Genomic DNA, 26,994 nt, shown 5'->3' with positions numbered 1-26,994 from the left:
AGTACATCCTTCCCAGGGCGCTCTGGTCTGTGCCGTTCTTGGCTTCCAGCATGGCCTCTGCAGCCCGCCTGAGTGCTTCCATGTGCCTCCCGTGGCCAGGTGACCCCTCACGTCAGGACCCTGAGCGTGCTGCTTGCCTCTGGTCTCGGTCCTTCAGGGGACCGAAACTTGGCCGTGAGACCAAGTCCTCTGGGCTGTGCCCTTTCTGACCGGAGTCTCAGAGAGAGAACACAGCCGCAGGACGCCTGCCCTTCCACCTGTGGTTTAGCCTGGTCCTCCTCCCGCAGCACATGTGGCCTCCAGGACGTGTGTCCCCTGCCCCCCTCCCTGGGGCCACAGGGTTGATCTCTGGCAGCTGGTGCTGGGGCGATCAGGGGTCCTCATTCTTAACCCTTGATTGAATTTGCCAACTCTCTCTCCTTCCCCCTTTCCAAACCCCAGGCTTGTTGCAGGGACGTGTCTGCAGCACCTGGGGGCCGGAGCTGTCCTTCCCCTGTGCGCATGGGCACCGCCTCCCCCGAGGTGTGAGGGCGGGGCCTGGGCGGGCAGGGGTGCCCCAGCAGCGCAGAGATGGCCATGGCGGGAGGGGCCCGGTGTCTGCGGGAAGCTCTCTTCCGAGGATTAACCGTCCTCTCCAGGCGCCTCTCCAACGCTTCCCCTGCTGGACAGTCACAGCTGGTTCTCAGCGCTTCCCTCGTGCAGTGCCAGATTGCCTCCTGTGCCCCAGGAGCAGACAGCTGGCAAAAAGATGTGGATGCGCACTGTGCGCAGGTCCTGACTAACGATCGTCCCTCTCACCCCCAGATTGAGTTTGTGACGGGCACCAAGAAGGGCACCACGACCAACGCCACGGCCACCACCACCACCACGGCCAGCACAGCCGTCGCAGGTACAGCGGCTCCGCTCCCCGCCTCCCCCGCAGACGCAGCCAGGGCCTTCCCGCCTTATCTGCGGGAGCAGGGTGGTGGCGCTCTGGGCCTGGGGTGGGTCCCGGCTCCCCGGCTGCCCTCGGCTTCCTGGGGCTGTCCCTGCCGTTTGTGCTCCCTGGTCTCAGACCACTGGCCTGGGTGGGCCCTGACTTCTCTCTGGCCTCGTCCCCAGATGCCCAGAAGAGAAAGAGCAAGTGGGACTCAGCCATCCCGGTGACGACCATAGCCCAGCCCACCATCCTCACCACCACGGCCACCCTGCCAGCTGTTGTCACCGTGACCACCAGCGCCAGCGGCTCCAAGACCACCGTTATCTCTGCCGTGGGCACCATCGTGAAGAAGGCCAAGCAGTGACGCAAGGGACCCCAGGGACCGGCTTAGGGTGGCTCGGACAGTCTCCCCTCAATGGAGGGGAGGAGCCACTCTGGGACCTGACGAGACCGCGGCCTCTGGGAGGTTCCACATTGTACATTTCAGGACTGGGACCCGTTCCTCTCCCTCCTCCCTGCGAGGAACTCCGGGTGGCATTTGGCCTGGAAGAGACGGGGCTGCAGAGGAGCGGGGCTCTGGACGGCATCCCCGCCACGGGGTCTGCACCCGATTAAAAGTGCCGCGTCCTCACGTCTCAGCATCTTGGATGCCCTGGTCTCTTCACAGTCTGTTTTCAGGCAAATGTGAAAACTCAAGTGTCCTCTCGTCTTCTCGGTTGGATCCTCACCTCGGGGTTGACAGTGGGGTGACCGCAGCCTGCAGCCGGCTCAGAGGGGGTGGCCCGAGAAGTCACCTCGGTCATTCCCAGTGAACGTCTCTTGGCACAGGCAGGCAGGGGTAGAGGGGGGAAGGCCTGGGCTCCCGCTGCCCTGGTCCTGGAGCTCTGAACCCCACCAGCTGTCAGGAGCCCAGCCTGTCCTCCCTGGGCGCAATTGAGCCCTCCTCCAACCACCTCTTGGACACACCCTGGCCTTTGAAGTCTCACCAGTCACCAGAAGGGCGGGAGCTGACCCCTGACCCTCGCAGGGAGGGGGCAGGTTGCAGTGGGGAGATGAGTCACCTCCTGGCCTGGCTGGGCAGCCATTCATTGTTTACGTTAAGTCCAGCTCCTGGGAGGATCTGCCACCCCACCCTTCCTGTGCCTGTTATCTCTGCCCCACAGCAGCCCTCGGGCAGCGCCAGTGGCCGCTGGGCTCCTCTGGGGCCAGAACAGATTTCCCAGCAGCTGCCAGGCCTGGAGTCCCGGGTCTGGAGGGAAAGAGTGCTTTTCCTGCTCTCAGGCAGCTCTCTCCCCACCAGCGGAAGGGCCGAGCGTCAGAGAAGGAAGCGAGGCTGTGAAGAGCTGACCTGCTTCCCCAGAGTGGGCAGGGGTTCAGAAAAGTGGTCCCCAGGAGGCACTGGATGCTGGTGCATGACTGGGGGAGTGTGACGACCCAGCCCTGCGGCCCCCAGAGTAGAGATGGAGCCACCCCTGCCCCCTCCCCACAAACACATCCCCAGCTGCAGAAGAGGGCATGTCTCCCTGTCCTTTGAGGAACTTCGCAGCCCTCAGACATAGAGAGAGGGCTTCCCGCCTGCAGCCTCCGCCAGGGCCCCAGGGAGCTCATGTGGCGGCAGCTGGGACCTCGGAGTCAGCACCTCTGCTCTGGAGCCCAGGTTAAAACAAATTGTGTTTGAGTCATGTGTGTCTCAGGCCTTTTGCTCTGTAAGTCTTCTCTGTCAAATCATGGTAATAAAGCTTTTTGAGCTGGTTGTGAGGAACCTACGAGATGATTTATGCATCGCTGTTGTTGCTCAGTCATGTCTGACTCTGCAACCCCACAGACTGTAGCCCACCAGGCCCCTCTGTCCATGGGGTTTCTCAGACAAGAATACTGGAGTGGGTTGCCATTGTGTTCTCCAGGGGATCTTCGCAACCCAGGGATTGAACTTGTGTCTCCTGCATTATCAGGCACTAGTGGCTAACTTACCACTGAGCCACCAGGGATACGTTTATAGAGTACTCTATCCAGGCTTGTTGTTGGTCAGTCCAGCTCCTCCTTGTTTTAGACCAAGGAGGGAAGCACCCTCTAGAGATGATAAAATCAGCCTGGATCATGGCCTTCGACTGTCCTCCAGGCCCTCCCAGACGTGCCACCGAGCCATCTGATCAGTAATGGCTATTCCCCCTCGGGGCCCCAGTCACAAGGGCCCTGGGGAGAGAAGTCTGGGAGTTGGACAGCCCGGAGTTAGAGCTGTTCCACTTACTAGCCTGGTGAGTGGGTGAAGGTCTTTAGTCCTGCTGAATTTCGGTTAACTCTCCTGTGAATCGGGTCTAGTGCCTGCCCACCGTAGTCCCACTGAGCCACAGGGGCAGGTTCTCGGCCTTCTCTGAAGGCTGGGTGTCCCAGAGTGCCCTGTCCTTGCTCACAGCCTGTCCAAGCTGAACTCTACTCCCGCCCACCCACACAGCCCCACCCTCTCCCCAAGGTCCCCATCTTGGGTGATGACATCAGGATTACCCTGGGCTCGCCACTGCACCCTGGACCCCCATGCTCTCCCCGCACCCTGTGGGTCACTTCAGGAACCCCTCCCCATCATTGTCACTGCTGCCCCGGCCCCCAGTTGCTCTCGCCTCATCTGCTGACTCGAACTCTTCCATCCAAGCTCCAGTCTGGCCAGCATCTTCCTGCCCCCCAGCTCTTACCTAGTCACATAGTCTCCCACTGACCACAGGAGAACCCACTTCAGCCAGGCAGGCAAGGCCACCAGCATTCTCATCACCCCTCCAGCCTTTCCCCTCCTTCTCCTCACCCCCCACACCCCCATGCTTGGCTCCTCCCAACTTTCTCACTCCCAACCTCAGCACCGACACTTGGAAGATTTTCTTAATTGCAGGTCAGTTCAGTTCAGTTGCTCAGTCCTGTCCGACTCTTTGCGACCCCATGAATCGCAGCACCCCAGGCCTCCCTGTCCATCACCAACTCCTGGAGTTCACCCAGACTCACGTCCATCGAGTCAGTGATGCCATCCAGCCATCTCATCCTCTGTCGTCCCCTTCTCCTCCTGCCCCCAATCCCTCCCAGCATCAGAGTCTTTTCCAATGAGTCAACTCTTCACATGAGGTGGCCAAAGTACTGGAGTTTCAGCTTTAGCATCATTCCTTCCAAAGAAATCCCAGGGCTGATCTCCTTCAGAATGGACTGGTTGGATCTCCTTGCAGCCCAAGGGACTCTCAAGAGTCTTCTCCAACACCACAGTTCAAAAGCATCAATTCTTCGGCGCTCAGCCTCTTCACAGTCCAACTCTCACATCCATACGTGACCACAGGAAAAACCATAGCCTTGACTAGACGAACCTTTGTTGATAAAGTAATGTCTCTGCTTTTGGCTATGCTATCTAGGTTGGTCATAACCTTCCTTCCAAGGAGTAAGCGTCTTTTAATTTCATGGCTGCAATCACCATCTGCAGTGATTTTGGAGCCCAGAAAAATAAAGTCTGACACTGTTTCCACTGTTTCCCCATCTATTTCCCATGAAGTGATGGGACCGGATGCCATGATCTTCGTTTTCTGAATGTTGAGCTTTAAGCTAACTTTTTCACTCTCCACTTTCACTTTCATCAAGAGGCTTTTTAGTTCCTCTTCACTTTCTGCCATAAGGGTGGTGTCATCTGCATATCTGAGGTTATTGATATTTCTCCCGGCAATCTTGATTCCAGCTTGTGCTTCTTCCAGTCCAGCGTTTCTCACGCAGGTCAGATTGTCTTAATCCTTTCCTGATTTCCCCCGGACGTTAGTTGCTCTTTTCTCGGTGCTCCCTACTCTTTCTTGCATCTCAGATAACACTACTGCCTTGCAGCATCTGTCCACACAGCCCAACAGCACTGTCCCAAGTGCCGGGCATGAGATAAGAGCCCAGGTGATGCGAGGGATGGAGGGGGCGTTTTTTGGCCACACCATGCAGCATGCAGGATCTTAGTTCCCAGATAGGTGAGGGTTAAACCCATGGCCCCTGCCTTGGGAGCACTGAGTCTTAACCACTGGATCAGGCTTCCAGGGAAGTCCCTGTATTCTCTAATTTTATGCATGAGGGGTTTTTTTGTTGTTCTTTTTTTTTAAATCAGGGTGTGGGAGGTGCATACAGAGAAACAGTTTGTTTATTTAAGGCAGGAGCAAGGCAGAGATACACACCTGCAGAGAAAGGGTGTGGGTGTTCTCCCTAATGTGAAGGAACGCCTTTATGCATGTTGAAAATCTCCAGGGACTTCCCTGGTGGTCCAGTGTTAAGATTTCCACACTTCCACTGCAGGGGGCGCAGATTCGATCCTTGGTCAGGGAAGTAAGATCCCACAGGCCTTGTGACCAAAAATATAAAATCTTTATAATTAAAAAAAAAAGTCAAGGTCCTTTGAACATAAAGAATAAGAAAGGTAGCTGTGACCAGATTTGGAATGGTCCTCAGGAGAAATGAAGGGCAAGGTGCTGAACAGTGCAGGGAATATGCTTTTGTGTAAGACAGGGAGGAAATACAAAACCTAAAGTATAGAGAGGAAAGACACAAAGAAAACTCATTTTAAATTTGAATTGGAAATATCAATATGAGCTCATGATTCAAATCAGCTATGTCCTTCGGAAGGACCCAGAAGCAATGGCTGGCCCCGTGTAGCAAGGGGCACATGTAGCATCCGAATCTTACCCTTCCCTCCCAAAAAGGAACCAGGGCTGCTCGCAGAGAAAGGGCTAATCCAGAAATCTAAGTGGAACTCCACCAGTGTGTCCCAGAAAGCAGGGAGGACAGCAAGGAGGGTTTCAAAGGTCAGAGGAACTGGTTTGAAAAGACCTCCCGCTGACCAATTATTGTGAAAAAGGAAAAACTCCCTTGCTGACTGTACACTGCTAAGCTCTCACACCAAGTGCGCGGGCTTTTCACAACCAAACACTTCTAATGCCAACTGCCCAGAGTCAGCACCAACCCCAGAGGTGAAAGGGGCTCCATCCCATAAGACTGTCTCCTACCCAGAAGCAAATTGTAAGTCCTGGCCTCCTCGACTTCCAACTGACTGGCTGTAAATTGGGGGTTCCCACAGTACTCTTGCCGGGAAGATCCCATGGATGGAGGAGCCTGGTAGGCTGCAATCCACGGGATTGCTAGGAGTCAGACACGACTGAGCGACTTCACTTTCACTTTTCACTTTCATGCATTGGAGAAGGAAATGGCAACCCACTCCAATATTCTTGCCTGGAGAATTTCATGGACAGAGGAGCCTGGCAGGTTACAGTCCATGGGGTAGCAAAGAATCGGACATGACTGGACACCTCAGCACGCACACACTTCATTACATGCTTCATTAAATCATTGGACATTGTTTTGGAGAAGGAAGTCAATCTCTAACCCGTCCCCCTTCTCTGGAGGTTGGGGGTTGGGGTGAGGGTGGGGGAGTATTGAGGCTGAAAGTTCCAACACGTGGTTGGTTCCCCTGGCAACCAGTGCCCCCAACCTTAGAGGCTTTCCAAAAGTCACCTCATTAACATAAACTCTGTTGATATTGAAAGGGGCTTCTTATGAATAACAAAGACTCTACTTTCACTTATATTGCTCCAGAGCTTTTCCAAGAACCATAGACAAAAACCAAACACATCTTGCTTATTATATCAGAACATCACCAGTGTAAACTACTGGTAAGTGAAAATCCATTCGTGCATGGTATTTGATTTGAAAAAACAGAAAAAATGTATTTGCCACCATTCAAGTTGAATATATCAACTCTTTACTCTGAAAGTTAGAATTAAAAGAATTAACCTTTGTGCACTGCTGATGGGATTATAAAATGATGCAATTGCTATGGAAAACAGTCTGGTGGGCCTCTAAAATTTAAAATAGAACTACTACCACGCGGCCCATCACTTCTGGGTTTATATCCAATAAAACTGAAAGCAGGGTCTGGAAGATAATGACTGCACACCCGTGTTCATAGCAGCTTAATTTACAATCAGCCCTGGGATTTCTTTGGAAGGAATGATGCTAAAGCTGAAACTCCAGTACTTTGGCCACCTCATGTGAAGAGTTGACTCATTGGAAAAGACTCTGATGCTGGGAGGGATTGGGGGCAGGAGGAGAAGGGGACGATAGAGGATGAGATGGCTGGATGGCATCACCGACTCGATGGACATGAGTCTGAGTGAACTCCAGGAGTTGGTGATGGACAGGGAGGCCTGGTGTGCTGCGATTCATGGGGTCGCAAAGAGTCGGACACGACTGAGCGACTGAACTGAACTGAACTGAAGAGGCGGAAGCTACCCAATGTCCATTGACAGATGAATGGATAAAAACAATGTGGTCTATACATACAATGAAATATTATTCAGCCTTAAGGGAAGAAAACCCCGACACATGCTACAACAGAGAGGAAGCTTGTGGGCTTTATACTAAGTGAAATAAGCCAAACACAAAAAGACAGATTGTGTGATTCCAATCAGGTGAGGCACTAGAGTAGTAGTAGTCCCTTAGACTGCAAGGAGATCCAACCAGTCCATCCTAAAGGAAATCAGTCCTGAATATTCATTGGCAGGACTGATGCTGAAGCTGAAACTCCAATACTTTCGCCACCTGAAAGAACTGACTCACTGGAAAAGACCCTGATGCTGGGAAAGATTGAAGACAGGAGGAGAAGGGGATGACAGAGGATGAGATGGTTGGAGGGCATCACTGGCGCAATGGACATGAGTTTGAGCAAACTCCAGGAGTTGGTGATGGACAGGGAAGCCTGGAGTGCTGTATAGTCCATGGGGTCGCAAAGAGTCAGACACAACTGAGCGATTGAAATGAACTGAACTGAGAGTGGTCAAAATCACTGATTCAGAAAATAGAATGATAGTTAACCAGGGGTTGGGGGAGTGAGGAGCCATTTAATGGGTATAGAGTTTCAGTTTGCAAGATGAAAAAGTTCTGGGAATCTGTTTCCCAGCAACGTGTACATAGTTAACACTGTTGATCTATACGTTTAAACTGGTTAAGGGAATTCCCTGGCAGTCCAGTGGTCTGGTGCTTTCGCTGCCCTGGCCTGGGTTCAATCCCTGGTTAGAGAACTAAGATTCTTCAAGCCACGAAGTACAGCCTAAATAAATAACTGATTATGATGTAATTTTTATGTTTTTACTACAACTTAAAAAAATCTTTGGGGTTGTTTTGTAATGTAATAGTAATTGTTTAAAGTTCTATAACTCAAAAAGAAAAGATTTTACCCTGTATTTTGGAGGTGTACAATTCATTCCCAGTTGGTGAAGGAAACCTTTTTTTTTAATTTGAAGAATACCTTTTATTAAATATAGAAACAGAAAGTCTACTCTTCAACCCCCAAAGAATAATTGATTCAAGCAAGGATCAACAATGGATGCTAGAACTGTTTAGTGAAAGTTTGTTGGGAAAAGGGCAGGATGACAAAACGCCATCACCCCCTCTTAATTACTTCTTAATCATAAAGTGAAAATGCATTTTTACAATTAAGAGAGATGGTGAGGCAGCTAACATCCTGTGCCATCCGATAAAACACAGCATCTCCTAAGACCATCCTTGACGAGAAACTGTAAATCTAATCAGGCTTTTAGACATAACTTCCAGTTTACAGGAGGATAAAAATCAAGTCAAATAACACCATGAGGAAGTAACCAGACAAATCCAGATAAGGTCTCTAGACAGGTCACCAAACTGTTCTGGTCACACAGTCACTGTCCATTTATCATTTAAGCTCTTTATAGAAATGGGTACCACTCGTCCAGTAAGTGACATACATCGTCAAGCAAAAAATAGTGGAGGGCTTCCCTGGTGGCTCAGTGGTTAAGAATCCACCTGCCAATGCAGAGGACAGGTGTGATCCCTGGTCCAGGAAGATCCCATGTGCCAAGGAGCAACTAAGCCTGTTTGCCACAACTGCTGAGCCTGTGCTCTAGAGCCGGGGAACCACGACTACCTAAGCCCGCTCACCCTCCGCAAGAGAAACCACCACGATGGGAAACAGTTGCATGACCACGAGAGAGTAACCCCTGCTCCCTGCAGCGAAAGAAAAGCCCGAACACCAGCAAGCACCCAGCAGAGCCAAAAATCTATAAATAAAATGATTTTTTTTAAGTCAATGTTTGGGGGTGAGAGAGGAGAGACTGTTTTAAGAGTAAGAAAGATTAAACAGTCAACTGTGGTGGGGGTTAATACAAGGTCTCTAGAAGGGTCACCAAACTGTTCTGGTCACATATCCACTGTCCATTTATCATTTAAGTTGTTTCTTTATAGAAACGGGTACCGTAACTGATGTACACGGTCAAGCAAAAAGTAGGTGCATCCCTGGAGAATACGCCGCCCACCTCGGATGCCCATGGTTTAAACTGTGAGCTCCATGAAGCAAGCAGGTGGTGTGGCTCATTCCTCTGCGATCCCAGGCACCTGGCTTAAGAGCCCGTTAAATGCTTGTCAATGAATAAATGATTGAACTAATGAGGGAGCAAGTCTGGCCTCCCTGAGGCTGTGGAATGAGCGTGGGTAGGTGGGAGCTGCCATCTGAGGTTCCTGGACCTCTGTTTCAGGGACCTCAGCTCTTTGGCAAAGTCTGCAGAAGGAAACCCCACTACATACCAGACTCACTCTGGCCCTAAGGCTGCAGAATCAGACAATAGGGGGTTTTGTCTTATTATTTTTTTTTATATAGAAGTAATATGTAGTACAAAGCTCCTTAACCCTTTGGGGACCAGTACCTATTTGGGAATTCAGTGTAATCAAAGGATCCTTTTCCTGGCAAACCCACATTCCCGTGTCAGATACACCTTGAGTTTCACACGTGATCTCAGATGATTCATGGACCATCCCCCAACCCAGGTCTATACTCAGGTTCCGGGTAATGAAATTCCAGACTTGAAGAAACCCGAGGGACCTCATGAGTTGTCTTCTGAGGGCCTCTCAGGGTGCACATCTCACCTCTCAACTGCTGCCAAACTCCTGCTCTCCTAGTCTTTTTTTTTTTTTTTTGGATTGTGATGCACAGCATGTAGGATCTTAGTTTCCCAACTAGAGATCGAACCTGTGCCCCTTGCATTTGAAGCACTGGACCCTTGCATCTTAACCACTGGATCACCAGGGAAGTCCCCCTAGTCATTTTTTATATATATGATTTTATTTATTTTTGGCCGTGCTAAGTTTTCGTTGTGCGAGCTTTTCTCTAGATGCTGCGAGTGGGGACTACTCTCTAGCTGCGGTGTGAGGGCTTCTCATATCAGAGGCCTCTGCTGCGGACCATGGATTCTAGGGTGCTCAGGCATCAGTGGTTGCGGCTCCTGGGCTCTAGAGCGCAGGCTCAATCAGTTGCGGTGCACCGGCTTCGCTGTTCTGCAGCATGTGGGATCTTCCAGGACCAGGGATGGAACCCGTGTCTCCTAAATTGGCAGGCAGATTCTTTCCCACTGAGGCACCAGGGAAGCGCTCCATTAGTCATTTTTAAAGGGGTCTGGAATGAGGAGAGGAAGGGGTTGCTGGGCTCAGTGGGGTCTGTGGTATTACTGCCTCTGGGCCGGGCTCTCCTTCTCTCAGAGGGCGCATCAGCAGCCCCCACTGTGGGGTACACCCCTGATGGATGGTGCCGGCAGCTGCTCCCTGAGCCTGTATTTCCCGGGGTGGACTGGGCGACTGCTGGAGTAGCTCAGATCCTTAGGGCATGACCTGGGTACCCCAACCAAACTGGGGTTTCTGCCGCAGAGCTCCCGACTCCAGGAGCCAGCCTCTGAGCCCCTGGCCCATGCAGAGCAGATCTCAGATGACTGGGCAAGGTGGCAAAGGGGAGACCTGTGGCTTGCGCAGTTGCAGTGAGCCCTTGGTGTCCTTGGCGGCTCCTCAGTCAATCCCAGCTGTTCCTAGGGTCACTCTGAGAGCTGGCGGTGTTTGCGTCTGTTTACAGATGAGAATGCTGAGGCTCAGGGAGGCCGTGTGACGATCCCTTCTGGGTTGACTACACGTTTATTGAGCAACTGCTATGTGGAGGCACTGAGCTAGGTGGTGGGGATCAAAAGATGTGCTACACAGTGTCCATCCTTGGGGTTCACCATGCAATAGGGAAGAGATCCCTAAACAGATTATTTCAAACTAGTGTGGCAAATGACAAAAAAAAAAAAAAAACATGCCCCAGGGGCACACAACCCAGTCCAGGGTTCAGGGAGGTCAAGGAGGCTCCTTGGAGCATGTGACATCAGCATAAGGCCCTCAAGGATAAGGAGGATAAACCAGGCTGGGTGAGGGTGGGAAGACCCCAAGTAAAGGGACCAGCCTGGTGTAAAAGAGCCCCAGTCGCTGTTTGCAAAAGATGCTGGCTTGAAGCTGCTTGGTTGGGGGAGAGAGGGGGCATTTATGCAAGGTGGGGCCAGAGAAAAAGACCAAGTTGAGGTCATGGAACAACACCAGAGAGTTTAATCACTTAACCAGCAGCACTTGAGAGAGGATGGGGACGGGGGGAGTTCAGATTTGTGAAGCAGCTTGTCAAGAACAGCTGTAACCATTCGAGTGTCTCTCCACCTCAGGTGGGTGCTTCCTCTTGAGGGGCATTACTCTTGCTTTAAGAAGGTTTAATTAGCTTGTCTGCAGACACTCAGAGAACCAGTTCTTGCCCAGAGCTCCCTCTGTGCACACGGGGTGAGTGCGCTGGGGAGTTGGGGAGGCTAAGAAGATGCTGGGAAGGCAGACCTGGCCTGGGGCAGCCCAGGGCTAGTCCTAGGTGCCGGCACACAGAGAGGGGGTGCGCGGCGTTGATTGTCGGGTTGTGTGTCTGGGGCTCCTGGTGGCTCCCCAGGGCAGGGGCGATGGCTCCCGGCCCAGGGTCTGGAGGAGAGGGACGGCGGTCCCAGAAGGGGGCTAGGAGGGACCGCCTCCAGCTGGGGGCAACCCGGCCCTCGATCCTGAAGCCCGGAGGGGCAAGGAGGCTCCGCTCCCGGGGCTGGACCGGAGAGAGGCGGGTGGCTCCTCCCCGGCCCCGCCGCCCTGGGTCGGGGAGCAGGGCAGGGCGCTGCGAGAGCCGCAGCCCTTTCCGGGGGGCGGGCCCAGAGGCGGCAGCGCCCGGCTCCTGCCCCGACAGGTGCGCGCCGCGCGCAGGAATGCGGCCGGCCTGATTCACCAGCGCCTCCTTCCTACCTGCCTCCCTCCCCATAAAGCGGTCCCCTCCCCGCCGCCGCCCGCCCTCCCTGCAGCCCGCCCTCCGCACGGTCCCGGCTCGCCCGCGCGCCGCATCTGGAGCCGCCGAGCGGAGCCCAGCGCGGGGAGGGCGCAAGTCAGCCCCAAGGTAGGTCCAGCCATCCCCCCGCACTCCGCCCGCCCCTCCAGGGCCCCGAGCCGCCGAGGCTGGGCGCGCTGTAGGAGATCTCCGAGGGGAGAAGCGGAAAGGGAATGCGCACCCCAGCCGCTGGCAGCCCCACGGGGAGCTGATTGGTGGACCTGCGGCTTTTGTTTTCCCAGCTCTTCCTTTCCTAAAGGCCGGCCGCCCAGGGCAGGTGCCCAGCCTGCCCCGGTGTGTCCAGGGGACCCCCGGGGGAAAGGGAACAGGCAGAGCTGGAGAAGGCGCTTGGTTGTCAGACCTCTGGGTGGAGGAGGGCAGCAGGGAGAGAGGTCTGGGCGTCGGGTGGGCACTTGGGAGAAGTGGTGGGCAGGGTCCCGGCGGGTGGCCTACTGGGCTGGACACTTCTCGGGTTCAAAAAGAAGCAGCCACCTAGAGGCAGAAGCCCTCCGATTTAGCTGGGTGGTGCCACCGTCCATCTGGGGTCTGGGGACTCCCTGACTCTCCTCTCCTCCTGGTTGGGCACACGCCTGCCTTGCTCCCAAAGTCAGCTCAGGACACCCTTCCTCCAGGAAGCCCTCCTGACCTCACGGCCCACCACTGTGACCTCCTCTAGGGCCAGCCCCGCCGTCCCCACCCCCTCAGCCCCGGGTGGCCCTGTCTCGTTGTAGGTGGGGGCCTCTAGATGGCTCCTCCTGGGCTCCTTCTCCCCAGTGGCCTGGCCACACCCTGAGCCCAAGGCTGGACTGGGTTGTGGTTGCCTCGGACCACAGCTGGAAGTGAAGGCTGCGGGTCTCTGTCCCGGGGGGCTGAGCGGGTAAAGGAGAGCAGGAGGGACAGTGGGGAAGGGGTATCTGTCTGTCTCCTTGGCCTTGAATCTGCGGGTGATAGAGCAGCAGAGGGGCCAGAGGACAGGGAAGCAGGAGGGAAGAGAGCCAGGGAGGGTGGGTGCGGACGTGCCAAGCGGGGGCTCCCATGGGGTAGGTATCAGGAGAACACTGAGCCCATGTTATGTGGGCCATAGCATGTGTCCAAGAGTATGTATGTCCCAAGCCTGCCAGACTGGGTGTGCCGCTATGTGATAACAGTGGGTGGCAAGCACTCACTTCCGGGTCCGGCTGCTACATAAAAAGGCCCCGCGCCTGGTGGGACCCAGAGTAGCCTGGAGAGTTTGTGTCCCAAGGGCTCTGCCCATGCTGCCACAGTCACGTCTCCCAGGAAGCCCACAGTCCTAACTCTTATGTGAGATCTTATTTTTTCACCCACCAATGACTACTTTGAAAACTTTTTAGGGAGTCCCTTGGTGGTCCAGGGCTTCCCAGGTGGCAAAGTGGTAAAGAGTCCGCCTGCCAATGCAGGAGACACGGGTTCGATCCCTGGGTCAGGAAGATCCCCTGGAAGAGAAGATAGCAATCCACTCCAGTATTCTTGCCTGGAAAACTCCCATAGACAGCGGGGCCTGGCGGGCTGCAGTCTGTGGGGTAGCAAAGAGTCAGACGTGCCTGAGCATGCATGCAGTGGTGATCCAGTGGATAGGAATCGGTGCTCTCACTGTCCGGGCTTGGGTTCAATCCCTGGTCACAGGGAACCAAGGTCCCACAAGTCACTTGGTGTGGCCAAAAACAAAAAAGCTTTTTAGGCAGTTCCCTGGTGGCCCAGTGGTTAAGACTCTGTGTTCCCAATGCAGGGGGCACAGGTTAATTTCCTGCTTGGGGAACTAAAATTTCTCATGCTGCAAGATTCAGCCTTAAAAGAGAAAAAAAAAAAAACTTTTAAAAACACAAGTTGAGTCAAACACAACACTCTGTGTGCATTGCTGCCGTTTTAGTCTCTGAATATAATGTGAAGGTTAAATGGGGCAGGGGGGCTGCTGCTGCACTGCCCCATCTCATCTGGACAAAGGGGATCAGGCAGTCATTCCCCCACTGGTTCCTATGCAGAGTAAATGGCAATTATGTACGTGACATGCTGGGCACTTGCCCATTGTGTGCCCAGCCTGTGGGCACAGGAGAGTGAGTAAGAGCCCGGCTGGGAAGTGCCTGTACCTGCATGTGTAATGGTGCCCCAGGGAGGCCCGGGGAAGCAGCCAGTATTGTGTAGCCTGTGGGTGTGGTGCCTGTGCCCCAAGGCCGCAGGAAAACCATTTCCCCCCAAGAAGCAGCCCTCCTCAGCTGGCTTGGGGCACCCTTACCCCAGGCCCTTCTTAGAGGCGGGCTCCTCCCCAGCTGACCGCCTGCAGATGTGTTGGAGCTCCTGGTGGCCGCCTCGGAGAGATGGAGGCATGCCCTCCTGCAGCCCCTCGGGTCTCCCCAGAGCCTGGGGTGTGCCTGCCCCACAAGCCAAGGATGAGGGCCAGTAGGCATGGCCTAGTCTTGGGCTGCTTGGTGACTGGCTCTGGAGAAAGTGGCCGGGGCAGTCAGTCTTGCCCTCAGCTCTGCCAGGCCAGGTGCCTCTGGCCAGCCCCTCTCTTCAGCAGGCTGTCCATCTTGAAATGTTCTCAGGGATGTCACTGAGAAGGTCACGAATGACTTGAGATAGTTTAATAGTTGAACCAAAGGGGCCTTCCCTGGATCAGTGGTAAAAGAATCTGACTGCCAATGCAGGAGACACAGGTTTGATCCCTGATCTGGGAAGATCCCACACGCCGAGGAGGAACTGAGCCTGTGTGCCACACTATTGAGCCTGTGCCTTAGAGCCCGGGACCCCTAAGCAGAGAACCCACCGCAGGGAGAACCCTGAGCACCGCAACTAAGGAGAAGCCCATGGAGCAAGGAAGACCTAGCACAGCCAAAAACAATGAATAAATAAATCGTTTAAAAAAAAACAGTGAAGCAAAGGCAGATGGGGTGTCCTGGGGTGGCTGGCAGTGTGTGTGTGTATGAGTGGGCTGCAGGGGTTTTTAATCCCCCTCCAGGCTAACTTTCGAAAGGGTGACCTGCTCAGGATCCCCCCACTCAACTCGGGCAGGCACAGGTGAGGGGACGCCCTCTGATGGGCCAAGCAGCCATTACAGAACTTAGCTGAGTAGCAAATCATGTCCTCCCTTCCCCAGGCCCCAAATACTGCGGAGGGCCCCCTCCTCCTGGGCTGTATCCCATCACCAAAGGGCAAGTAAGCGGGCCAGGACCCTCTAGGGTGGCCCTGTCCCTGCCAAGCCTGACACAACCCAGTGGGGTCTGAAAGGCAAGGGTGGAAAAATCCCTGGTCTGCCCTCCGGGGAGCCCAGTACAAAAGGCCTAGCAAATGGGACAAGCTCAGAGCCTAGAGTCCTCAGTGGTGAGAGGGTGGGGACCTCCCTGGCAGGGCGTAGGCCTACAGGGCATCTGGCCGCTCTAGGGATGCCAAGGAAGGGGGCAGAGGAAAAGAGGGATCAGGGGTCCTGGGCCCTACCACTTGTAGGCCAAGTGGCCTCAGAACGTCACTAAAGTTCTCAGAGCCTCAGTCTGTACATCTGTGCAGTGGGAACAGTGGAGCTCTGACGAGGACCCACTGAGCTGACACGTGGACCAGGGTTGTCAGGCATCGTGTGTCAATTGTGGGTGTTTTACAGGAAGAGGAGGATGGCAGGGCCACATCCCAGCCCGTGGACCAGGCTGCTGCTGGCAGCGCTGCTGAGCGTCAGCTTCCCCGGGCACATGGGTGAGTCGGACACACCCCTGCAGCACCCTTCTTGACGGGGCCTCAACTTTCAAGACGCTGCCCTTAAGGTAGCAGGGTGTGGGGGGAGGCTCTCTGTCTTGCCCAGACCCTCACTCAGCCATTCAACAAACAGCCATCACCCACTTCAAGGGCTGCGGAGCCATGATCCTGAGCTGCGTGGCCCAAGGGAAGCGCAACGAGACTTGGTCTAAAGGAGGGAAAAGATATCCACTCAGAGAAGGCAGGCGCTTGCAGGGTGTGCTGAGGCCTGGACAGCGGAGTTGAAAGGTCTTATGGGAATTTGAAGGAGAGGGAGGTGATCATCACCGGCTCTCTGAGTGTCTGCAGTCTGCAAAGGGCTCCTACTGATAGAATAGTGCCTGTCCGTGGACGCCATGGCTGGCAGCTCAAAGCAGTCCGTGGTGGGAACGTTTATACTTTGGAGATCGGTAAATGCTGCGAGTCAGGGCTTCCCTGCCCTCGCCCGAGACACTGCTGAACATTAACAGCGCTCCTTTTCCTGAGTCCAGGGGCCCCGCCCACCAGCGCGAGCGGGTCCTCACTGTGATTTTAACTGAGCAAAACCAGAGGGTATCCCAACCTCTGGGGAAACTGAAGTTTCACCTCCTTTATTTATTAAAAACTCACCATGTGCAGAGCATAGGCTGGGCAGTAGGGACACTGATCAACGAAACACAATCCCAGAGGAGCAGGCAGTGGGGCTGCTTAGGGTGTCCCCGCCAGCAAATGGGCCAGCGCCTCCGTCTCAGCCCCCACCCTCCTTCCCTCCAGACTTGGGTGGAAAGTCCCAGTTTGAGACCTGGCTCTGCAGGTTGCTAACCACATAGCCATTGGCCTCTGTTTCTCCCTCTGTATCTTGGGAGAGAGTCCCTACCTCTTTCAAATGAGGATGCTTAAGGGAAGGGCTTGGCCCTGGGTGAGACCCATCTCAGTGGGCCCACCCCGCTCTGCTCCGCAGCGAACCGCTGCAAGAAGGCCCAGGTGAAGAGCTGTACCGAGTGCATCCGCGTGGACAAGGACTGCGCCTACTGCACGGACGAGGTGTGTTGCTGCCCAGCCCGGCCGCCTCCCCAGCCTGCGCACCCACCCCTGGGCTCTGGCCAAATCACACTTGCCACACCCTCGGCCCAGCCTCGGGCCAGGTGGGCGTGGGAGAACGGGCAAGGGTTCAGGAAAATCGAGGGGCGTAAATCTGGGGTTAGGACAGCAGCGGGGACCGGCACTGCCCCCTGACCCCGTCTCCTTCTGGCCAGGTGTTCAAGGAACGGCGCTGTAACACCCAGGCCGAGCTGCTGGCTGCCGGCTGCCGGCTGGAGAGCGTGGTGGTCATGGAGAGCAGCTTCGAGATCACGGAGGTGCCTGGGGTCAGGGGTCGGGGGAGGCAAACTCAAGGCTGGCTGCTTATGGGGTGCTATGGGGTCCCCTGGCTGAGCTGAGTGGTCTCCATTAGATCTGGAGAGACCCTCCAGCCAGCTGTCCCCTCCCTTGGGCGCAGGAAAGGCAGATCGACACCACGCTGCGCCGCAGCCAGGTGTCCCCCCAGGCGCTGCGGGTGCGGCTGCGGCCGGGCGAGGAGCGGCACTTCGAGCTGCAGGTGTTCGAGCCCCTGGAGAGCCCCATGGACCTGTATATCCTCATGGACTTCTCCAACTCCATGTCTGATGATCTGGACAACCTCAAGAAGATGGGGCAAGATCTGGGTATGGAGCGGAAGACTGCGGGGCATGGAGAGGGTGCCCCCCGCCCCCAGCTGCTCAGGAGGCCAGGGCTCAGGCTAGCTATACCTACTCCTCAAGGAAGGACAGGACTTCTGAGCACCCCAAGAACTCCTTCTCACCATTCTCAGAGGAGAGTCCTGGCCAGACCCCCAATAACCATTCAGCAGTACAGATGGAGGGCCCCACTGGGTGGGCCCCAGACCCCCTCTGGTCCTTTTTGGTTTTTTTTGCTGCACCGTGTCATGTGGCTTGTGGGATCTTAATACCCTGACCAGGGGTCAAACCCTTGCCCCTGCAGTGGAAACCCAGAGTCCTAGCCATTGGACCGCCAGGAAATGCCCTCTTCTGATCTTGACAAGGAGGGTCCCAGCTGCTATGAGGCTGTTAAGTCCGAGCTTAACAGATGGCTGGTCCAGCTCCCCACCCACCCCCTCCAACTGGCTGCATGCATGACTCTAGGTCCCCTGAGTCCCATTCCCTTCATCTGTAAATAATGACAGGGCTGCTGTGTGCACGAACTGATGCCAAACATGCAGAGCATTGATGTTAAGTTATTAAGTTATTCTTCCTCTTCCTCCTTCCCAAACTAGCCCCCAACACCTATGTAGATGTGGGGTTCTTGGGACTCAGCTGCCCCTTCTTTTTGTTTTTAAAAAGTTTATTTATTTTTAATAGAAGGATATTGCTTTACAATATTGCATTGGTTTCCGCCATATACCAACATGAATCAGCCATGGGTGTACATATGACCCCCTCCCTCTTGAAGCCCCCTCCACCTCCCACCCATCCCACCCGTCGAGGCTGTCACAGAGCCGCCCGGGGTTGAGGTCCCTGAGCCACATGGAGAATCCCCTCCGGCTTCTCTTTTACACGTGGCAGTGCGTCTGCTTCCCTGCTACTCTCTCCGTTCGTCCCACCCTCAGCTGTCCCCTGTCTTTCCTACTGATGCCCAGCTCAGGTCCTGAGGCAGCTCACCAGTGACTACACAATAGGATTTGGCAAGTTCGTGGACAAAGTCAGCGTCCCTCAGACAGACATGAGGCCTGAGAAGTGAGTGATCGACCGAGTGGACAGTGGTCCTGGCCAGGTGGCCCGCCTCCTCTCCACCCAGGCACTTTGAAAATCTTGGGGTTGCACTGAGCCAAGGGGGTGGTCCGCAAGGACACTGGGTGCAGGGCATGGGGGTCTTCTTCCCTGACTTTCTCTCTCCCTGACACTCCCCTTCCCACCTTCCCAGGCTGAAGGAACCCTGGCCCAACAGCGACCCCCCCTTCTCCTTCAAGAATGTCATCAGCCTGACGGAAGATGTGGAGGAGTTCCGGAATAAGCTGAAGGGGGAGCGCATCTCAGGCAACCTGGATGCCCCGGAAGGAGGTTTTGATGCCATCCTGCAGACGGCCGTGTGCACCGTGAGTGTTGGGAGGCTCCTTCCGGCCTAGACCAGGGCTGTGTTTCTCTACAAGGTCAAGAGCTGCCCACTGGCCTGCTCTGGTGCCAGGCTGGGGCCCCCATACCCTCAGACAAGCTCAGACCCTCTGGGGGACCCTCAATTCCAATCCAAGTTTAGAGGTGTTGGGGCCTGAGCAGTCTTACCCTGGTTTTGTCTTGGTCACCAAGGCGGACCTGAGCTTCGGCGTTCTGGAATCTTAAGTGCCCCGAGCCCAAGCTCCCTGCTAATACCCATCTCCAGCTGTGCTAGAGGAGGGCACTTTTTACGTGTGCATCAATTTTTTCATTTAAAAAATAATGCACTGATGTTATAGACAATTTGGAAAACAAAGAACAGAAATTGCCCATAATTCCACCACCACCACAGAGACAGCCAGCTGCTTGCTACCCCGCCAGCGTGCATCACTCCCTTATGTAGTCGAAATCAGTGCATGTTATAGTTCTGCCCTTTTTTCCCACGCCTATTGCTTTTATACACACGGTTTCCAAAGCCACCCTATGTATTTCTCAAACAAGTGGCCACGCGCTGCTGTCCCTGTTTTAAGTCTTTTGTTGAATGTTGTGTGGTGTCCGTTTTTCTATGCAGTCGAGAGATGCTCGCAGAGTGATTGAGGCCTTGAGGGGACAGCTGGCTGAAACTGGCTCCCATCTTGCATGGTGCCCGCTGTGGGCACAGTCCCTGCGTCCGTTTCCCGCTCCCCATGGCTGGTTTCTGTGTCCCCTTCCAACCCCGGTCATCCTCCCAGCGCTGTTTGTCATGAGCGTTGCTGACGGAGGCTGTGAATCCTGAGTCCTTGCTGAGCGCAGCGTTGGGGTGCGCCTTCACTGTGGCGGTGTGCGGCGCTGTGACGTTGCCGTCAGCAGGCCGCCTGCTCCACAGGCACCCCCTTCTTGCTCTCCCCAGAGTGACATTGGCTGGCGCCCTGACAGCACCCACTTGCTGGTGTTCTCCACCGAGTCAGCCTTCCACTACGAGGCCGACGGGGCCAACGTGCTGGCCGGCATCATGAGGCGTAACGACGAGGAATGCCACCTGGACCCCACGGGCACCTACACCCAGTACAAGATGCAGGACTACCCGTCGGTGCCCACCCTGGTGCGCCTGCTCGGCCAACACAACATCATCCCCATCTTCGCCGTCACCAACTACTCCTATAGCTACTATGAGGTGAGGGGCTGGGCCTCCCTGGGCCGGGGGAGGGACCCATGGAGCTTCTCAGACACACCCACCCCCACCCTCCTTTCTTTCCTTCCGAAAACTTCGGATGGGCCCTGGTGGGAAGAGGTGGTCATGTGCCCATCCTCCAACCCCACTCCCCAGCAGGCGGGAGCTGAGAGCGTCCCCCACCCGCAAAGTGGGTGAGCCCCAGAGCTCCTGTCTCGATCCAGAGTGATGACGCTCATCAGAGGCTGAGCCCCGGGCCCGACTTTCTCCCCCACAGAGGCTGTCGTCATATTTCCCCGTCTCTTCACTGGGGGTGCTGCAGGAGGACTCGTCCAACATTGTGGATCTGCTGCAGGAAGCCTTCAACGTGAGGGCCAGTGCGGGCTCCAGGGTCCGAGGGCGGCGGGGGCGGGTGGGAGAGATGGCTGAATGACAGAGGATTGGGAAACAGGATGGAAGAGCAGAAGGGTCTCCTGTGGTCTCTGAGGAGCCCCCCGGGCCTGGTCCCAGGCTCCTGCAGGCTCTGCTCCCATGACCCCCCAGCACCCAGGCCTCCATGCAGATAAGACTGCAGCTCAGGCAGCCAGGCCATGGTGGGGGGGTCTGGGCCCACCTCCCAAGTCATCAATAACCTGCCCCCTTTTAGCGCATCCGCTCCAACCTGGACATTCGGGCCCTGGACAGTCCTCGAGGCCTGCGGACAGAGGTCACCTCTAGGATGTTCCAGAAGACGGACACGGGGTCCTTTTTCATCCGGCGAGGGGAAGTGGTATGCCTCCGTGGGGGCCCCGAGACAGGGGAGGACGGGGACAGCGCCCTGCGGGGTGGGATCTACCCAAACAGAGATCCAGAGCATGGCCTCCCGAGTCAGACAGACCTGGGTTTGAAGCCCCCTGGAGCAGCCTCTTGGCTGAGCTCTGAACCGCCCTTGACTGAGCTCTGCACTGCCCTTGGCTGGTGCTCAGCTGTAAAGCAGAGATCAGTCAGCATGGAGCCCAGGTTGCCCAGCTGAATGAGCGGGCCAAAGGCAGCCCTGCTTACTGTCGGGCTCTTGTTGTCCTGACTCTGCCTGGAGGAGCGAGTTGGGAGCCCTGAGGAAGGACAGGCAGGGAGCTGGGAGCCAGGGGCCAGACACATTCCTGAAGCTTTAGGGCCAAGAACTTTCAGGTAGAACTGCCATCCCGGCTGGTCCAGCCAGGCCTGCCTCGACTAAAGACGGGGTCCCTGCAGGGCACATACCAAGTGCAGCTCCGGGCCATCGAGGACCTGGACGGGGCTCATGTGTGTCAGCTTCTGGAGGCAGACCAGAAGGGCACCATCCATCTGAAGCCATCCTTCTCCAACGGCCTCCGGATGGACGTGGGCGTCATCTGTGACGTGTGCTCCTGTGAGCTGGTATGACACAGCCCCGCCAAGGGTGTGCGGGCAGGGAGAGGCTGAGCTGACCGCCCGAGGACCCGAGTAACAAAGCAGAGCTCCCTTTTGGGTGTGGCGGCAAGCATCTCCCCCTCTGCCCCACCCACCCCACCATGATTTCATTCCAGCAAAAAGAGGAGCGGTCATCTCGCTGCAACTTCCACGGGGACTTCATGTGCGGACACTGTGTGTGCCACGAGGGCTGGTAAGTGTGGTGGGGGTGAAGCCAGCACCCCGGATGCCAGCAGCTCCCAGTGAAGGGGCCCGCAAGTGCTTGACGCTGGGCATACCATGGAGGCAGGCTGAGGAGGGGGTGGCAGCCAGGCATAGAAAAGGCTGAGAAAGGGGCACATCCAGTTGCTGGATTAAATTCAAAGAACTTTGAAAAACATGGATATGGGAATTCCCTGATGGTCCAGTGGTTAGAACTTAGTGTTCTCATGGCTGGAGCTGTGGGTTCATTCCCTGATCCAGAAACTTAAGATCCTGCAAGCCATCCAGTGCAACACCCCCCAACCCCCCAAAAAAAACCCTGGATAATTCTTGAAAAAAAACCTGGACCAGTCCATTCTGAAGGAGATCAGCCCTGGGATTTCTTTGGAAGGAATGACACTAAAGCTGAAACTCCAGTACTTTGGCCACCTCATGTGAAGAGTTGACTCATTGGAGAAGACTCTGATGCTGGGAGGGATTGGGGGCAGGAGGAGAAGGGGACAACAGAGGATGAGATGGCTGGATGGCATCACTGACTCGATGGACGTGAGTCTCAGTGAGCTCCGGGAGTTGGTGATGGACAGGGAGGCCTGGGGTGCTGCGATTCATGGGGTCGCAAAGAGTCGGACACGATTCATGGGGTCGCAAAGAGTCGGACACGACTGAGCGACTGAACTGAACTGAACTGATATCGGATTATCTCTGGAAAGTCATTTAAGAATCAGGACAGGGTGTTGTGGGTCGGGCAGAGCGGGAGGCTGACTTTGCCCTCCATCCCTTTTGAACCTTTACTATCTGAGCCATCCTGGAGAAGGAAATGGCTACCCACTCCAGTATTCTTGCCTGGAAAAATCCCATGGACAGAGGAGCCTGGCGGGCTACAGTCCATGGGGGCACAAAGAGTCGGACACGACTGAGTACACAGCACATTTGAGCCATGGGCCCCTATTCCCTGAGCAGAAGTGAGTCACGAATGAGTGATAGTAAGAGTAAGGGCTTTTCAAGCTTCAAGACATTGAACAGATTTGTTGTGACTTGAAGGGACAGAGGGAGGGTCTCAGGGAACTGAGGCTTGAGTTCAGTTCAACCACTGCTGTCTGCTTAACTTAGACCCATTTAGAGCCTCAGTTTCCTCATCTGTAAAACGGGATGGTGAAGGCCCAGCCTTCTTGCTGGGCAGTGGGGAAGTGGCTGGCTCCTCCCGCAGGAGCGGCAAGACCTGTAACTGCTCCACCGGCTCCCAGAGCGACCTGCAGCCCTGCCGGCGGGAGGGCGAGGACAAGGTGTGCTCCGGGCGGGGCGAGTGCCAGTGTGGCCACTGTGTGTGCTATGGCGAAGGCCGCTACGAGGGTCAGTTCTGCGAATACGACAACTTCCAGTGTCCCCGCACCTCCGGGTTCCTCTGCAATGGTGAGCTGCTGACCCAAGTGGGGTGGTACAGGGCTTTGGGGGTGGCCTGGGTGCCCAGCCCACACCCTGCCCCGCTGGTTCTCCCATCAGAGCCCAAGTTGGGAGAGCCACACCAGGAGTCAGAATCCGCATGTGCAGGCCAGATTCCCTGAGCGCCTCCCGCAAGTCCAGCCCCAACCTGGACCTCTCTCCTCCTCCAAAAACTTGATGCCCAAGGCCCCTACCAGCATGACATTACTCTTATGTTTAAGACTCTGGCTCCCCTGAGGTCCTCCAGTCCACGCCCACCTTCTTCTCCACTCTCCCATCCCACCAGGGTGGGTACTACCCAGCTTGGTCTCAGGGATTGGTGCTATAAGGCATGGTGATCTTTCCTCTCTTGGAAGGTGCTACATCTCTGGCAGGCAGGGCCTGGGGTAATGCATCCCACAGGGCCCAACACAGTGTGGGTCCAGGCCAGGGGCCCATAGGCTGGCCAGAGCTTCTGGAACTGGGCAAGGGCCACAGAACCCACAGGGGCCACGTGGAAGGACTGACTGGGCAAATGGAGGAGATTGAATGAAAATCTACTCACCAAATACTTATTAAATCCCAACTGTGTTCTAGCCACTGGGGGTCTACTCTTTCCTTCATTCTTGCTTTTATCTGCCTTCTTTTCTCTTTACCTGCCTACCCTACAGTGCACTCAGAGAAATGAAGGGAGAACCCAGGATGTCTGGAGAAAGACAGGTATTTAGCACAGGTGGAGCCATGAGATAGGAAGGGAGGGAGATGCTGCTGGAAAGGAGGCAGGGCCAGAGTGTGAGAGGTTTGGATTCCAGGCCAGGATGTATCCAGTTTTAGTCTAGTCCACACTTTTTCTTAAAGGGCCAGACATTAAATGTTTTCAGTTTTGTAAGCCAAACCGTTTCTGTCACTACTGCTCAGCTCTGCCCTTGTAGCAGAAAGCAGCTATAGGCAACACGGAAGCAAATGAGTGTGGCTCTGTTTCAGTAACACTTTTGCAAAAGCAGGTGGTGAGCTGGATTTGGCTTGCAGGCTGCAATCAGTCAATAGCAAGGATATTGGACTTTATCCTTTGAGCAAAGGGAGTCATTGGAGGTTTTAATTTCATTTTCTCTTTATATGTTAACTTTGTATCCAGCCACCTTGCTCAACTAACTTATGAAACCTAGCAACTTATCTATAGATTCTTCTTGCTATTTGGGGACACTTCTGATACTGGCAAATAATGACAGTTTTTTGTTTTTTACTTTCTAATACGTATGTTTTATTTCTTTTTCTTACCTTATTGCATTGGCCAGGATTCATCAAAGGTTCTTAAATAGGGGAGACATGTGACTGGGTTTGTGTTTTGGGGTGATCACTCCATCTGCAGAGTGGAAGGTAGAGGGCAGAATAGAGAGGGGAAAAATGGAAAGAAGGGAATGCCAGGAAAGAGAGGAAGAGATGGCTCTGCCCATGGCTGGAGACATCCTAGCTCCCGAGGCAGCTCTGCCGGGTGGGCAGCCTGGACTGCAGGTGCAAATGTGCCTCTCCACTCTCGCCTTCCCTTCTTTGCAGACCGGGGACGCTGCTCCATGGGTCAGTGCGTGTGTGAGCCTGGCTGGACAGGCCTGAGCTGTGACTGTCCTCTCAGCAATGCCACCTGCATCGACAGTAACGGGGTGGGCCAGGGCCTGAGGCAGGCAGTGGGGGACGGTGGGCAGGGCCCCCTCGCAGACAGGGATGGGGGCGCAGCTGGCTCACGGGGGCCTCCTCTCGCCTCAGGGTCTCTGTAATGGGCGTGGCCACTGCGAGTGCGGCCGCTGCCACTGCAACCAACAGTCGCTCTACACGGACACCGTCTGCGAGATCAACTACTCGGCGGTGAGGCCACACTCGCTGGGTGTGGGCACGGGGACCCATCGCCATGGGAGCTGCCCAGGCAGTGAGGTTGTGGGAGTGGGCCTGGCAGGGGCCACCCAGCACAGTACCCGTCTGCCCCTCCTCTTTGCCCACCCAGATCCACCTGGGCCTCTGTGAGGACCTGCGCTCCTGCGTGCAGTGCCAGGCCTGGGGCACCGGTGAAAAGAAGGGGCGCACGTGCGAGGAGTGCAGCTTCAAGGTCAAGATGGTGGATGAGCTCAAGAAAGGTACAGGGCAGGCAAGAGAACTGGGCAAGGGGCGACCCCTAAGCGGGGTCGCTCATCAGGGGGGCTGTAGAGCTGGGTGGGAGACCTCTAAGGGGGGTCGCTCATCAGGGGGGCTGTAGAGCTGGGTGGGAGACCTCTAAGGGGGGTCGCTCATCAGGGGGGCTGTAGAGCTGGGTGGGAGACCTCTAAGGGGGGTCGCTCATCAGGGCAGGGCTGTAGAGCTGGGTGGGAGACCTCTAAGGGGGGTCGCTCATCAGGGCGGGGCTGTAGAGCTGGGTAGGGGGCTCGTAGTCCAAAGTGAGGACAGGCAGAAGAGGGGTTCCAGGCCTGGGGGGTGGTCACAGAATCCAGACTGGGCACACAGACCCAGGGAGGGGACGCACAGTCTGGCCAGGGCACCCAGTCCTGGGGAGGGGGCCGTGAACATAGCAAAGGCGCAAAAACGGGCCCTGGGGCACACAGCCTCCTTTCCTCTGGGTCAGAAAAATGTTCTAGAAGCCCAGCTCCTGAGTGATGCCCAGGACAGGCACAGATTTGCGGGCTTTGACGGTCCTGGGCAGGGCAGCCCCCACTTCACCGCCCACCGTGTGCACAGTCTGCCAGGAACTCACATTCTTCCCCAGGGAGAGGCCTCCACCCCTCCACCCTGACCCTGTGATGGGCAGGGTGGGCCCCAGAGCAAGGCTGTGGTGAGGAGCGGACCCCTCGCCAGGCCCTGAGGTGCTCCGGGCTGGGGTCGGGTGCCCTGCTGACCATCTGTGTCTGCAGCGGAGGAGGTGGTGGAGCACTGCTCCTTCCGGGACGAGGACGACGACTGTACCTACAGTTACACCGTGGAGGGGGACAGCGCCCCCGGGCCCAACAGCACCGTCTTGGTGCAGAGGAGGAAGGGTGAGCCGGCGGGCTGGCAGGGTGGGCCTGGGTGGCCTGTCAGACCCACATCGGGGGGAGGCACTGGCTCCCTCCTCCTCCTCTCTCCTCCCTAGAATGCCCCCCGGGCACCTTCTGGTGGCTCATCCCCCTGCTCATCTTCCTCCTCCTGTTCCCGGTCCTGCTGCTGCTGCTCTGCTGGAAGTACTGTGCCTGCTGCAAGGTGGGGGCTCCCCTGGTCCCCACCCCACTGGGGTCCCTCTAGGGGGCAGAGGCCAAGGGAACCCACACGTTCCGCCCAGCTCTGGTGCCGTCCCCACCCCAGCCCCTCGCCTCTGCCAGCCACCAGTGGCTGGATTCCTGGGAGTCCCTGGCCCGGGGGTCAGCCGCATGCAAAGGGTCACGAGAACCAACAAGAAGGAAAGGCTCTGCCCACCAGGAGCTGGCCATCTCCCTGGGAAGAAAGACCGGAGACAGGAGAGTGCAGAGCATGGCCTGGCGTGGGATACTGAAGGGGGCAGAGGTGCCCCTACGGCAGCCCCCAGGGTCGTATTCATGCGTGTTACAGGGAGAAAGCGTTCTGTGATCAAACACTTTTGAGAAAGCGGTTTCTCCTCTGCAGGGCTTCTCGGAGCCTTTGAGCTAGCTGTTTGCATAAGGAAACTACATGGGGAAGGAATTCAGTGCTTCCCAAAGGGGTTTGATCACAGAACCTTTTCCTTTCCAGAGTAGATAGCGGGACCAGAGTCCCATGGCATGCA

General features: G+C 55.9%; 2 protein-coding genes across 9 annotated transcripts in view; both read left to right on the top strand.

The window, feature by feature from the left end:
• The window catches only part of SAP30BP (SAP30 binding protein), a 34,090-nt gene extending 31,405 nt beyond the window's left edge, over window positions 1-2,685 (top strand). For 2 of the 5 annotated variants that reach the window (XM_059877974.1, XM_015458969.3), the window contains 3 exons: window positions 442-522; window positions 805-889; window positions 1,102-2,681. In XM_059877974.1, the coding sequence (XP_059733957.1) occupies window positions 442-522; window positions 805-889; window positions 1,102-1,283 (348 nt within the window). In that variant the 3' untranslated portion in view covers window positions 1,284-2,681. 5 annotated transcript variants of the gene reach the window in all.
• Window positions 2,686-11,997: 9,312 nt separating this feature from the next.
• The window catches only part of ITGB4 (integrin subunit beta 4), a 32,372-nt gene continuing 17,375 nt past the window's right edge, over window positions 11,998-26,994 (top strand). For 3 of the 4 annotated variants that reach the window (XM_024979798.2, XM_024979797.2, XM_024979796.2), the window contains exons 1-18: window positions 11,998-12,206; window positions 15,748-15,836; window positions 16,816-16,898; window positions 17,111-17,212; window positions 17,353-17,557; window positions 18,529-18,625; window positions 18,813-18,984; window positions 19,929-20,192; window positions 20,467-20,556; window positions 20,836-20,958; window positions 21,420-21,584; window positions 21,734-21,810; window positions 23,026-23,228; window positions 24,792-24,895; window positions 24,999-25,097; window positions 25,234-25,363; window positions 26,132-26,254; window positions 26,350-26,456. In XM_024979798.2, the coding sequence (XP_024835566.1) occupies window positions 15,758-15,836; window positions 16,816-16,898; window positions 17,111-17,212; window positions 17,353-17,557; window positions 18,529-18,625; window positions 18,813-18,984; window positions 19,929-20,192; window positions 20,467-20,556; window positions 20,836-20,958; window positions 21,420-21,584; window positions 21,734-21,810; window positions 23,026-23,228; window positions 24,792-24,895; window positions 24,999-25,097; window positions 25,234-25,363; window positions 26,132-26,254; window positions 26,350-26,456 (2,223 nt within the window). In that variant the 5' untranslated portion in view covers window positions 11,998-12,206; window positions 15,748-15,757. 4 annotated transcript variants of the gene reach the window in all.

This window comes from Bos taurus, chromosome 19, assembly GCF_002263795.3.
Source record: "Bos taurus isolate L1 Dominette 01449 registration number 42190680 breed Hereford chromosome 19, ARS-UCD2.0, whole genome shotgun sequence".
In the NCBI taxonomy this organism is placed as follows: Eukaryota; Metazoa; Chordata; class Mammalia; order Artiodactyla; family Bovidae; genus Bos; species Bos taurus.
Note: the sequence above shows the minus strand (reverse complement) of the source record. Positions and strands in the feature narration are given on the sequence as shown.